Source organism: Dermacentor silvarum, chromosome 4 (assembly GCF_013339745.2).
Source record: "Dermacentor silvarum isolate Dsil-2018 chromosome 4, BIME_Dsil_1.4, whole genome shotgun sequence".
In the NCBI taxonomy this organism is placed as follows: domain Eukaryota; kingdom Metazoa; phylum Arthropoda; class Arachnida; order Ixodida; family Ixodidae; genus Dermacentor; species Dermacentor silvarum.
This window is the reverse complement of record NC_051157.2, coordinates 47,309,488-47,322,817: the sequence shown is the minus strand read 5'-3', so window position 1 is coordinate 47,322,817 and position 13,330 is coordinate 47,309,488. Positions and strand designations below refer to the sequence as shown.

Here is a 13,330-nt window from a genome sequence, read left to right as displayed (position 1 = left end):
TCGTTCCCCTTCTCCATCTTCCAACTTCAATCGAGGAATAACTGGTGAACGGAACTTCGAATGAAGCAGATACCGACAATTTGGACACGCAGACAACTTGGTAGAAGGGTGCGATAAAAACTTTAGGGTGTGAGGACTAGATGAAGCTAGTGTCATGGTTTGAGAGACCTAGAAAATGCTTTCGTTTTCTTCTTTTGCAACTTACGTGTGCTTTTCCTTAATAACAGTCAAACCATATAGTTCAATTTGAGTGTTCCTTTCTATCCTCTCTTTTTAATCTAACCTTGCTAGGGTTCAACAGGAGTTGTTTACGTTTACGCATCAAAACCTGGCCTGTTTCCCATCAGCGAGAACACGTGCAATTTAATCATGTACGAAATGAAAGCAGCAACGAAACTCGCACGATACAGGACGGAGAATAAAGGAATAATAAGCGTCTACACATCGGAGTACGGTGAGAACGACACCCCACCCACTTTGTCATCAAGGACTAACGCCTGCTTCTACTTTAAACGTTAAATTTCCCGAGAGACACTATAGTCTCATCGAGGTACTTTAATTAGTTTGTAGGTTGCGTATTGTGGTGTGTTTTGTGTATGTTATGTGTCTGCGACGTGCTATGTGCGGTATCATATCACTTTGTGGTCCCTGTCACCTGGGTTAGCATGCCAGGCGTTCCGCCAGATTCATTAAAGAGCCCCCTCCTCCCCCCCTCTCCCCCCTTGCCGTCTTTCCCGTTGCTTTCTCTCACCACCCACCCACTTCCTTCTTCTTGCTCGGGCGAAAATATGCATACAACTGCTCTCCGCAAGCTCATATCTCAGACATTCCTCACAGCGCTGCGTCGGCGCGGCATTGGGAGCGTTCCTGTGGCTGGCGTTGCTGAGCGGCGTGTGCAGCGGCTACCGGGATTCCTCGTCGTGGCAGGCAATGGCGCCCGGCGCAGTGCCGGCCGAGCACAAGATGGCCAGGGCGTTCGTCGTGCACCTCCCCATCCACACGACGCAGCTGGAGCCCGTCGAAGACCAGCGGCAGCCAGCCACCATCGCAGCGCCCCCGGGAGGTCAGGCCAGCTTCGAGACTCACGGACAGCACCAGGGTTCGTTGAAGAAGCGCTCGCGACGGCGCAGGAGAAGGAGGAAGTACTACCGAACGCGCAGTTCCACTGCACGCGTAGGGCCTGGTGCCGTGCACCCAAAGCGCGGCGTTCGATTGCGAAAGAGGAGGCCGGCAGTGTGACTATAGTGTACCGGCACAGCCATGGCACACAATATTATACGCTGCACTAATACACTACACTAACACACTACACTACCACGCTACACTAGCGCACTATCTCATGACTGACGGTGCTGGCTCTGAGAGGCGAGTTCCCCCGACATTTCCGTATAGGCACAATCGCTGCTGACACTACCGGGCGTGAAAGTCGTTTCTCAGCGTGCGATGCATAGCGCGGGTTCTTCGGGCGACACCGTGTTTCACGAGTTCAATCATAAGAAGATATATACAGTATATTGTAAATTCCGAAGCACTCACTCCCATAACTGCTACGTATTTTTCCTGCACTCATCCCCCACACTTTCGTCATTCACGTGGTTTCAACAATGCCGACAGTTTTTCAGTAGCATTCAGAAATATAGCCATACACAGAGAGTAAAATGCTTCCTTCGTCCATATCAAAGGTTGTCAGGGGTGCACATTTCGTTGAGGGATCTTGCCCCTCAATTTTACGGTAAAGAACGGCATGGATGCCTATTGAAGCAGCCGGCGATCGTAAGCGATGCCTCTTGAGCAGGAAAGGCGCTTGCCGGACAGTCATATCCGTTCGCATAGTCAGCAGCTGGTGCAGCATTTGGCAAAGCTTGAGAATGTGTTTTTCTCAAAAGCGGCGACCGACAATCCCGACGGCTATTCCAGTGCTGAAAATGGCATTTGGGGGTGGAACGCTGATATAAAGGAATGGAAAGTGACAAATTGTCACGTAAGCAGACCGGAAGGGTGTACATAATGTCAGAGTACAAAGAGCGAGCACCATGTCAGCATCTTTCGTGGACGAGCTTTCCTGTGCAGTTGCAATAAAAGGCAGGTCACCAATCAGCATTAAATGGGAGAATTTTACACACATGACTGGCATCATCGAAGGCCCTGAGTTGTTTTGTAGTAAGCTGTTCACATTTCTTGCAATAGAAAGCAGTATTCAGAGGATTCGACAAACAAGGGTCAATAGCAAATGTCAAAGCGAAAAACAATCTTTGGCAAGTAAGTTTGGTGCGCGCTTTCAAGAAATACAAAACAAAGACATTTTTGTACATGTCATATTTGATATGACGTTAGGAATTAGCTATAACTGTAAAAGACGCTGGCATGTACATACGCAAATTCTTGGTGAGGATATGAAAATAAGGTGCTGATTTAGTTTATCTCGCATAATCACAGCCCCTAATACCCCTCCATCACTACACGCTCTTACTAAGCTAGCAGCAACGTTATCTCATGCAACTTGTTTTTTCCGTGGTCTCATTAAGCTCATTTTTGCCCAATTTCTGCGAGTATGTGTAATGACGACAAACATATGTTACGCATTCCTCTGTTATGCACCTATATTACACATGTTTAATGCGTTTGTATATAACTCACATTATTAATATGGATCGCCCACATACAAAAAATAATACCAAGGATTCAACAAAAAAAATGTCACGACACCAATGACATCTATTAATACATTTCGCACTTTGCCTAATTCAGTTTATTTCCATACCATGATAGATAGCTGCAGATGACTTTTGGTCAGCTATGACAACACTCCTCGCGTAGTAACTAGGATTGCTGCCTCCGATTTCTGTTTATTCTTCGTCAAGGTACAATAAAGATCAAGCAGTGATGATACATTTTTCTGTATTTGAAACAGTTTGCCAAATCAATCTGCAGGTTTCTCGTTTACTCGCTTTCATGCACGCGCAAGCAAACTCCCCTCAAAGCTTTCCCTCACTATGAAACGCACGTCAAATGGAAATAGGTCGCATATGAGTGTAAAATTACTTTTGACACATTCCTTCGTGTTACATCCCCTGCACATCTCTTACACATTTTTCTCGCATTGCGGAACGCAAGAGTGTGCCGAGTGGTCGATATACTAGTGGTCCCCATTACAAAATCACTACAGAGACCTTTAGTCATAGTATTGATGTGCAAATCAACATCCTGCAGACAAGACAGAGATAGGTTAATAGGAAGATAGAAACTCGGAAGTAATCAATTGTGGTTGAACAAGGGATGTGTCAGGAGGAGCCAACGTTCCGACAAGAGGACTTGAAGACAAGCCCCCTTGTCCAAACGCTATCTCTTGCCCGGGAAGTCCCTTGCCCGGCCATTGTTCGACACCGCAAGGTTGCTGTTGAATAGTAACCGCAGCCACTAACGGAACAGGGAAGGGTCCTTTAACGAAAACTGCAGAGGTTAGCCTGGTAGCCTTTTTATGAAACCTGTTCGCGCTCCCAAGTGCCGCAGTAATGACAGCATTAAATGCACCTTTGTAACTTACTAAATGTAGTTTGAGCGGAAACATGTACTTGAACCTCGTACTAGTGCCGCCTATGCGACCCGCGCTACGAAGACGTTCTTAACTTCTCCGAGAGACACTGGTCTTAACGAGGTACTTTAAATACTGTATGTTGTGTTATGTGTGTGTGTGTCGTATTCCATGCGCGTATACTTTCTTTTATCATCATCAGTATCATCACTAGTAGGATGCTAGGCGTGCAGCCGCTAACAAATGTAACAAGCTAGCCCAAAGCAAAACAGTGAAAGATCCTGCGCGGCGCAGTTCAGCTACGTCGTTTTTGTAAATTTATGCTATGCTGCTGTTTTATGATGTTGTAAGCGTATGAATAATCTAGAATGCCTATAGGCATTGTGCGATGACAATAGTCTACCTCCGCAAGACTTGACTGAGACCTTCTTTCCGGCAAGGAAATGTCGGCGGATGAGAAGTCGAAGCGCAGTAGAACCTGCATGACATACCTTTATGCGAATGCGAAGGAAGAAAGCTAAGCATTGAGAAGTGCAGCGCATGCTGCGAACATACTGTTGTACATGAACGGTGTACCTCGTTCGCTCCACGTGACCGAAGCAGCCAACCATAAGGTGGCGTTTGACAGAACAGAATGGGAAAGGACAAAAAAGCACGCCCATTTGAAGGATTTTGTACCGGTAGAATTCTTTCAAAACTTTAGTATTATTTACTATTAGAGTTATAGAGTATTCTTTCAAAAGTATTTTCTATATATAACTAAAGGTAAACACTAAATCACTTTATTCGAGTATTATATTAAAACTATACTTGCATCTCCTTGAGAGAAACAATTTGATTATTAGGGGGCATGATGTAATTCGATGACACAACAGTGGCATTAAATTATTTCATGGCATATTTTGCTTATTTTAGCCATTGATGCACAGAAAAAGTTACCAAAATATTGTCACGTTCAGTCACTGCTTACTTTAAGACGCAATGCGGTCCCTCTGTGTTGATGAACAGTGAACTAGCTGTTCCCGAGCAGATATTTTCAAAATCCACGTCTTCATGGCGAGCCAGGGTGCGAGGACTTCAATGTGGCTTCGAACCCACCTTGTTTTCATCTACTCACTTTCTGGCTTTCCAAACATCCGCTTACGGTACGAGTGACCTACATGGGTCCAAGGCATGTGACGTACCAACTTAGCTGGCCTTAGTATTTCTACTTAGTGTCGCTTTGAGAAGTTTTCAAAGCAAGAGTAGCATCCATAGTTGTATGTCGAAGCTCTGTCCACAAGCCGACGCCCAAAGAGAGTACTAAGTGAAGCACACAACGTATATTTACAAACGGGGCAGAGCAGGACGTTCAACTCGCGTAAACTTAATGCTTGGGTATAAGTTGTCGCCCTTCAGGACCAAACAGTCGCGTGCTGGCGGCCTGCTGTCCAAAGAACCAGTGGCAGCGGCCTCCTGGTGAGTTGCTGAAAGCGACAATCGAAATGAGTAAATTGATCGACTCAGAAAGGAGTCGAAAACATTGTGCCGTACTCTCCGCCTCTCTGACCGAAATAACGCAGGAAGACGCTATAGTTGATATACTCCCAACAATAAACAGGGCAATAAAAATTGGAGGACGCTGAAGCTTCGCCTTTAAGAGTGGAACGCGATAGCGTTATCGCGCCCCGTTCGTGTCGCATTTTTCTTTGAGTAGGCTTCACTGCAACACAGAACCTGGGAAAGCCAGCTTGCAAAGACCAAGCTTACACCGATCCCCTTAAAGTCGGCTTCACTTTGAATAGAACTGCAATGCTGGGAAGACGTTTTCCAGAGACAATATAAGTTAATTGTCTTATATTAAAATGTGATGGCCCTTAGGGCGTTTTTTTTTTTACTATTTTATTAATTGTTTGCTATTGTGCCAACGCGCGCACGTGTCCAAGACGCATTAGGTGGGCTAAGTCCCAATTTGTCCTGCCGAGGATGCGAGCGCCATCTCGATATGATTTTTGTAAGTTAACTATCCGAGAGCGCCGCAGTTGGTATGGTAGAAATGCTGGAAAAGGGGTTTGTGTTTGAGTTTCCTGGTAACAGAATTATGTTTTCTCGTACATTCAAATTACAATCCAACGCCACCATGTCTGTAGGTTGTGGTTAAGTCATACTTTACCATTTTTCTGACGGATTTCACTGTGAGAAATTCAATTTTTGTTCACTAACACCTTGCGCCACGCGGAGGGCCTGAGCGGTCGGGGTGGTTCGGGATAATTTTCTCCTGCGTTAAACTTTGCGCCACACGGAAGGCCTGCGCGGTCTGGGGTCGGGGCGGTTGGGCATGATTTTCTCCACCACGTACGCCGACATCCCCGCCAACGCCGGGATTTCTGCGACACGGGGCCGTTAACGCTATCACGTTAAAATCATGCGAAACTGCTTTGGCTGCTCGCGCTAATTCAGCCAGCTTGAGGGCACGCCAAGTGAGAATCAGCTGCGTAGCTAAAACGCGTGACTATAGAGAACACGCATTCGAATTACATAAAAACTAACTTAAACAAGCAGCTCGGGCCAAGTAGATGGCGTCATGAAGCAGCGGTATGTACGATCTCTTCTATTGGAATCAGACAGAAACGAGAGCCGTGCAACAGGCATGGCCAGGGGACAGAGGGGCGCAAGCAGCGACGGGCTGGCGAACGCCATGACATAATTAAAGAGGCTAGAATGCCTCCTGGAACCAGGCTTCCATGTCACCTCCACCCCACCAACAAGCCTCGTTGCTTCATTCGCACATAGTCGCAAAGGAATCAAAGCAAGATCTTGAAACACGCAAAAGTCTGCAATTTGGACTGATTGGATTGGATTGGATTCAGATGGAGGAAATCAAGAACAAAACAAATACGAAAGGACTGGGAGGAATACTATACTAAATTTATGAGCCAACAAAATATACAAAAAAGAAATACAATGTAACATGAAGACAAGAAAATCACGCTTGTCACAAACTCAATAGGCACATGATAGGGACATGCAGTGTTATTGACTCCTGGCTGGCGTACTTCTTTTTCCTGATGCCTTCTGCATCTCTTAGTCCTTTCGTCTTTGAGTTTGTCTCCACCATCACGAAGGCGAACGCCATTTTGTAAATAAAACTATACGTAACTAAAGCGACCATTTAAAACAGTATAGCATCCATCAGCCCACTGACTGCGATTTGTCTCCTTTCTTTTACTTTCACTTCACAGTTGGTCGCGAGCAGTTCCAGATGTCCGAAGCAGAAGAGCTGAAGAAGTTGGTGATACTTCTTCGGATTCCCCAGGAGCAGCCGACGGCGCTTCCCCAACCTTCGCTGCCACCACCCGAAGTGAAACGACAGCCCGAGTCCGACAAGCCAGCCTACGACGTCCAGGTCGACAACAAGTTGCCCATAATCCTGATAGCGCTCGACAAGCCGCTCGCCTCCCACGCCAAAGTGCAATCGGTGTCCGCTTGGAAGGAGCCGCTGCCTAGGCCGGCTTCGTCCAAGGAAGACCGAAGCAGCGGCAACAGCAAGGAGTGGAAGCCCATCATCTACCCCAGGAGACAGAGGCAATATACCACGCCCGCACCGCAGCGCGAGTGGTCCCGCTGGAACAAGAACCTGGACCGAAGGACGTTGTGGACCAAGGAACAGCGGCAGTCGTCATGGAAACCTGCCGCACCTTCGAGAGACAGCGTGCAACCCACGGCACCCGCTAAAGAGCAGCACAACGATGGTGGCTCCAACGAAGCCAAGCTACTGCTGCTCCTCGTTCACGAGAATAGCGCCGCCGGTGGAGACAGTGGCAAGACCTGGGAGCCAGCCACAGTTCAGCAGAACCTGAACGAGCCGACATCATCACCTTGGCGGCAGAGCAACAAGCTCTCTCAACCTCACCTGCAGCAGATCACGATAGACGCGAAGAGCTGGCGCTCCGCCAGACCTTCGCATGGTTGGGCACAGTCACAGCAGAGGAGCTGGCAGCAGCAGCAGCAACAGCAGCAGGAACATCAGCAGCAGCAGCAGCCGCAACCCTTTAGGCCTCGTCCGGTGGTCTGGCATTCGGGAGTACCTAACAGTTCGCCCCGCAGTTCCCCTTACAACACCTACGTGCAAAAAAGGAACTATGACCAGTACGCCGCCGTTCACCGGTACTGAGCATGCGCGCGGCTAGCGGCGTGCCAAGAAGGATTTGTTCCTATCGATCGCAGCACACAAATCTATGTCGTTATCGTTAAGCAGGGGCCTACCTACACAGCTGTTCTACAGACCCCGCGGTATTAACGCGAGACACCAAATGATAGGCCGGTCGCATTGCGCGGATGGCGCCATTTCGAGCGCGCTTCGGTATTCGAAATAGCGCGCGGACGACTTGCACGCGATGATGACCAGTTGCGGTGCAAGTCCTTTTGTACATACCGAAATCATCTATCTGGCGGTGCCGGATTCACCGCACGTGGTTACCTGAACGTGTATACTAGCCAGCATCTCTTGTCGCGTATACACTTCATGGCGCGCGAGACATTTCCCGTTCTCGCGTAAAGAATTTTCATGTCTTTTGTAAATGAGTGTTTCACTGCAATATCCAGCATGTTGTCATTTCAATAAATACAACGAGAACACAAATGTGCGTTGACGTGTATTTTTATGCTCCCAGGCTTCCAGATTTGTGCCCGAAAATTGTACGTCGCCAAGTATATTGCCCATTTATTCCTAGCGCGGCAGTACATTTGCACCGTTATGAGGGAAACAGCGATTCGACGTGTGCAGCGTGCTGCACGAGAAGTATTCAGTTTTCTTTTTCTCGTGCACACCGATGTACGTTCTTTTAAGACCGCACCACTTTCACAGACGAGAATGAAACTACAGAAGGTCAAGAGGGCACCTAATCAGAATTTTAATCGCACGATAACTGCGTAGGTCTGACGAGGTCTGACGACCGAACACCGTAGGTCTTAAAATCGTATGTTGCGCCATGATTTTTCAAATCTTTTTTTCTTCTTCTTCTTTCTTTCTTTCTTTTTCTTTTTTTAAGTTGAAAACCTTGGGTAGTGTTTGATGCGATACCCTATGGGGAACCAGCGCTGGCCAGGAGGCGCTAAGACAGTTTTAGTGTACAACTAAAATATGCTTATACACCGGCCGGTAGGGAGGCATACGAAGATGGCACAACATATTTAACGATAACAGACGCGCGCCTGTATCGACGTTTGCTTAGCCTGATGCGCTCAGCCAAGTTCCGTCCATGGCCATGCGCGTTGCGTTGAGCGCATGCGCTGCTGCGTCCTAGCACGTCGGTTCGCTGTCATCTGCGGAGCCGTGAAAAGTGTGTCTCAAAATGATCGGTGAATTTGCTGCCAAGCAATCACAGTATGCGTTACTGAAAACTGCGTCCACCGCTCGTTAGGCTCTGTGTTACGGCGCTGATGTTGGCACGCGAAGCTTCAGCGCTGGTTGCCCATACAGCTGAAATTGAAAACGATAAGTCAACACCGAGGAAGCGATCGCCACAGATCGGCGCACATTTAGCCCTCGATCGCTGTACTAACCGCATCGCGTATTAGAAAATTGTGCGCCAGCGAGATGCGAGATAAACCCAATTTGGTGCCAGCAACAAGTGCACTACACAGCGCCAGTGGCGTAGCTAGGAGGGGGATGACACATTGTGCACGTCCCCCCCCCCCCTCGAAAGAAAGAGAGAGAGAGAAAAATCACACAAAATAAAGACAGCGTTCGGTTTGCTACCGTATATACCGGGGGTAAGGAAAATGCGCAATTGAAAGAGCGAGAGAGTGGATACTCTGTGTGCACGCTGCCCGGTGCATTCTGTGTTAATATGTGCCCTGCCCAGACCACACCCTCCACACAACCCGTCAACCTTCCCGCCCCAGCCACATGCGGGCCCATCCCACCCCCCCCCCCCCCCCTCCCTAAAAAAATTTCTGACTACGCCACCGCGCTGATCGACGATCGGCCGAGTCGCTGAAAACTCGGTGTGTAGTTCTAGGCTGACGAGGATGCCGCGCCATGACCGGCGCGTCTAACAACAGAAAGTCGTCGCAAGGTAAAAGTATTTTGAGCCAACGACTCTAATCGTTCGACCGGTGGGTCCGCGACCGAAAATTTCGCACCAAAGAGTAGTGCTCAAGATTATTCGTAGCGAGCTGCAGAAGCTCAAACAGAATATGCGCGCGCGCGTACATATGGCGGCGCCATCTGCCGGTAGCTCCCCGTCGACGTGATATGAGGGTTCATCTTCATCATCAGCCTATATTTGTGTCCACTGCAGGACGAAGGCCTCTCCTTGCTATATTCAATTACCCCTGTCTTGCGCTAGCTGATTCCAACTTGCGCCTGCAAATTTCTTAACTTCATCACCCCGCCTAGTTTTCTGCCGTCCTCGACTGCGCTTCCCTTCTCCTGGTATCCATTCTGTAATTCTAATGGTCCACCGGTTATTCATTCTACGCCTTACATGACCTGCCCAGCTCCATTTTTAGATGCGAAGCAGCTTATTGCGGGGGCTTTCTCTGTCCTGCGTCCCGCGGCGTCCCACACCCTCACAGCGCATGCGCGTCCCCTCCCCCTCTGTCTCCTCTCCTACGCTCCCCCTTTCTCTCCTCTAGGAATCCTGTACGGAGCGGCGCCCGCGTGCCACACCCCCACAGCGCATGCGCGTCCCCTCCCCTCTCTCTCCTCTCCTACGCTCCCCCTTTCTCTCCTCTAGAAATCCAGAGCGGCGCGCACGACAGGTGGTGCAACAGCTGCATACTCCGCTGGGAGCGCCACGGTAGTTCCGCGGTATGAAAATGACGGAGCGCGCGCGCCTCATTATCTCTCCTGTGCAGCGCCGCGATGAGCGCTCGGGCCGCTGCCGCGAAACCATCTCCCGCTCAAGCTGACCATCTCCCCGCTGCTTCGCATCCACACATGGTTCCCTTTAGCGGGAGATGGAGTAATTTTTTCCCTCTTAATGTCGAATAGAATATCGGCTATCCCTGTTTGCTCTCTGTTCCACACCGCTCTCTTCCAGTCTCTTAACGTTAGGCCTAACATTTTTCGTTCCATCGCTCTTTGTGCGGTCCTTAACTTGTTCTCTAGCTTCTTCGTTAACCTCCAAGTTTCTGCCTCATATGTTAGCACCGGTAGAGTTGAATGATTGTACACTTTTCTGTTCAACGACAGTGGTAAGCTCCCAGTAAAAGTAAAAGATTTGCTAATGCCTGCCGTATGCACTCCAACCCAACCTGTTAATTTCTTTCTCATGAGTAACTGACCTAGATAAACACACTCCTTTACAGACTCTAGCGGCTGACTGGCGACCCTGAATTCTTGTTCCCTTGCCAGGCTATTGAACATTACAATCTTTGTCTTCTGCATATTCATCTTCAACCCCACTCTTACAATTTCTCGGTTAAGGTCCTCAACCATTTGTTGTAATTCGTCCCCATTGTTGCTGAATAGGACAATGTCATCTGCAAACCGAAGGTTACTGAGATATTCGCCGTTGATCCTCACTCCTAAGCCTCCCCAGTCTAAGAGTTTGAATACGTACTTCTACTAAGCATGCAGTGAATAGCATTGGAGAGATTGTGTCTCCTTGCTTGCCCCCTTTCTTGATAAGTAACTTTCTACTTTTCTTGTGGAGAACCAAAGTAGCTGTGGATTCCTTGTAGATATTCGCCAAGATATTCATGTATGCCTCCTGTACTCCTTGATTACGCTACCATACACCGGTATGAGCTAGGGTATGATGTATGAGGGTTGCCGGTCCTCAATTGAAACACTGCGCGGACGCCCTCCTGGACATTTCTGAAGTGTCTTCAATGGGAAAAAATTTGTTCACCTGCCAAATGATTGGTCCTTAGCAAACCGAAAGCACGCGCAAAATGACTTACAGACGCTCTCTTTTCAAGAAATACAATGCACGGCCACCTTGTTCGTCGCAATGTAGATAGCCGAACCGGCTTTCTGCGCGAAAGAAGCAATCGCCGAGAGAATATACGATATGATATACATTAGTGTTGAATGCTGTCTGTACAACCGAAGCCAACGACGACCTAATGCAGCGAACGCACGGATTCGCAGCGATTACATCAGTGCGCTATGGCCCTTGTGCAATTCTTTTGTTCTTTTGGTTGGAAATATGTTTTCTTAGTCGCCTGTCAAAGATAACGCAATTCGGCCTGTTCAAGTGTATCAAATTAAAAGGTAAACATTATTTCATGACAAATCGGAATTTCTGCGTATAGTTAATGAAAAATTTACTAATAAACTTTCTAAATTCTTCACTTGTTAATGCTGTGAAGTTGAAACCGATAACTATAGAACTTATATCTGCTTAGCAGAAATCATGAGATTGCCGCATCATTTTAAATATATCCGTCGCCAAAATGTGCTAAAGTATGCATTGACGTTGCAGTATTAATCCACTGTTAGAAGGAGGCTTTAATAAATTGTAAGCAGGATCACCAATGTTGCCATTTCTTTCCTGTTGTGCTGTTTTCATGTACTTATTTCTGTCGTCATAAAGCACTGGGAGTGCGCTCTTTCACACTAGCGACAAGTACTTACGACATATTCAGGCGAAGCTTCCATTGCCTCACAAGTGTCGGCGGTGGTGGTGGTGTCACGCTAAAAAAACCCGGCTGCTCCCAGAGTTGCCCAGAGGAAAGCTGCGCCGGCGCCGGATCCCGTGACGCGCGCGACCAACCAGTGTCGTTTGGCGTGTCGCAGGGAGGGAAAGGAAACGGGGTTGGCGCGCGCTCCGCCGGGCTTCCCTCGCCTCAGATCAATTTCGGGGTACGGATGGGAAGGCCGCGTGTGGTGCGTTCCGCCGAGGAGCAGGCTGTGTTGGAGCAACGGCAAAGTGTTCTAGAATTATCAACGGCGCCGCGAACTCGCTCGGGGAAGGGCTCGTCATCGACGTGCCGATTCTATAGCGTGAGGGCTTCCGAAGCCCAGTCGAAACGTCAGCGAATAGCCGCCGACCCTCAGTTTAGGGCAAAGGAAGCGGAATGCCTGCGACAGCGTCGTCTTGCCACAAAGTTCGCTTACCCCCATTTTCTCGACAGGGGAAGGGCTGGTGATTTTTTTCATTTAACAAATAGGTATTAACTACCAGGTTTTGCTGCTAGAACATTACACCTCGACATTTCCATAGTGTCGATGCTTTAAAATTCTTAACTTGTATATAAGTCTAATGTTTGTCACGAATTTCGGCAGACCAAAGACAGACAGGGACAAGTCACACGTTTAAGAAAAAAACATTTATAATCGAAAAAAGCAAACGGCAAAGAAAACAACACAAAACAAACAAGGTACAACACGAGCTAATTCTACAAGTTCACCAAAGTCCTCAGATATGCATTCATAAGTTAGTGGTAGATTTACATTGAGCCCATCGACGTGGCCACGTCACGTCGCTGCTTTCGACAAGTCACTGGGCCCGCTGATGCGTCGTCGACTCCACGTCGCTGTGCCCGACGTTCGGCCCACGGTTGAACTGGTCAGGGCAGGGGGGTGACCGAGGCGCCTGGATCGCTCGGTCGACTCCACTAAGCCTGCGGATCGTATAGCCGCAGGGAGTCATCGACACGGTGCCGTCAGCCTGTAGCTACGGCCTCCAGTGGGGAGCCCGCTTAGCTCGCGGGTCGTAGCCGCGGCAGCTGAAGGACAGCTTCCACTGGGTTGAATGTCTGGCGGTGTCTGGCCTACTCCTGCCGCGCTTTATTATTGCAGCGTTTGTTCTAGTGGCAGAAATCCTTGCAGTAGTGGTGTGGCACGACGGCTATCGATCTCGG

The 13,330-nt window shown here is 48.6% G+C and overlaps 1 protein-coding gene across 1 annotated transcript; it reads left to right on the top strand.

Annotated features, from left to right (window-relative positions):
* Positions 1-830: 830 nt before the first annotated feature.
* Positions 831-8,147, top strand: LOC125944693 (probable serine/threonine-protein kinase DDB_G0281745). The gene is made up of 2 exons (XM_049665547.1): positions 831-1,099; positions 6,754-8,147. Exons 1-2 carry the CDS (start codon positions 931-933, stop codon positions 7,683-7,685), a joined length of 1,101 nt encoding a protein of 366 aa, XP_049521504.1. The 5' UTR covers positions 831-930; the 3' UTR covers positions 7,686-8,147.
* Positions 8,148-13,330: the final 5,183 nt, after the last annotated feature.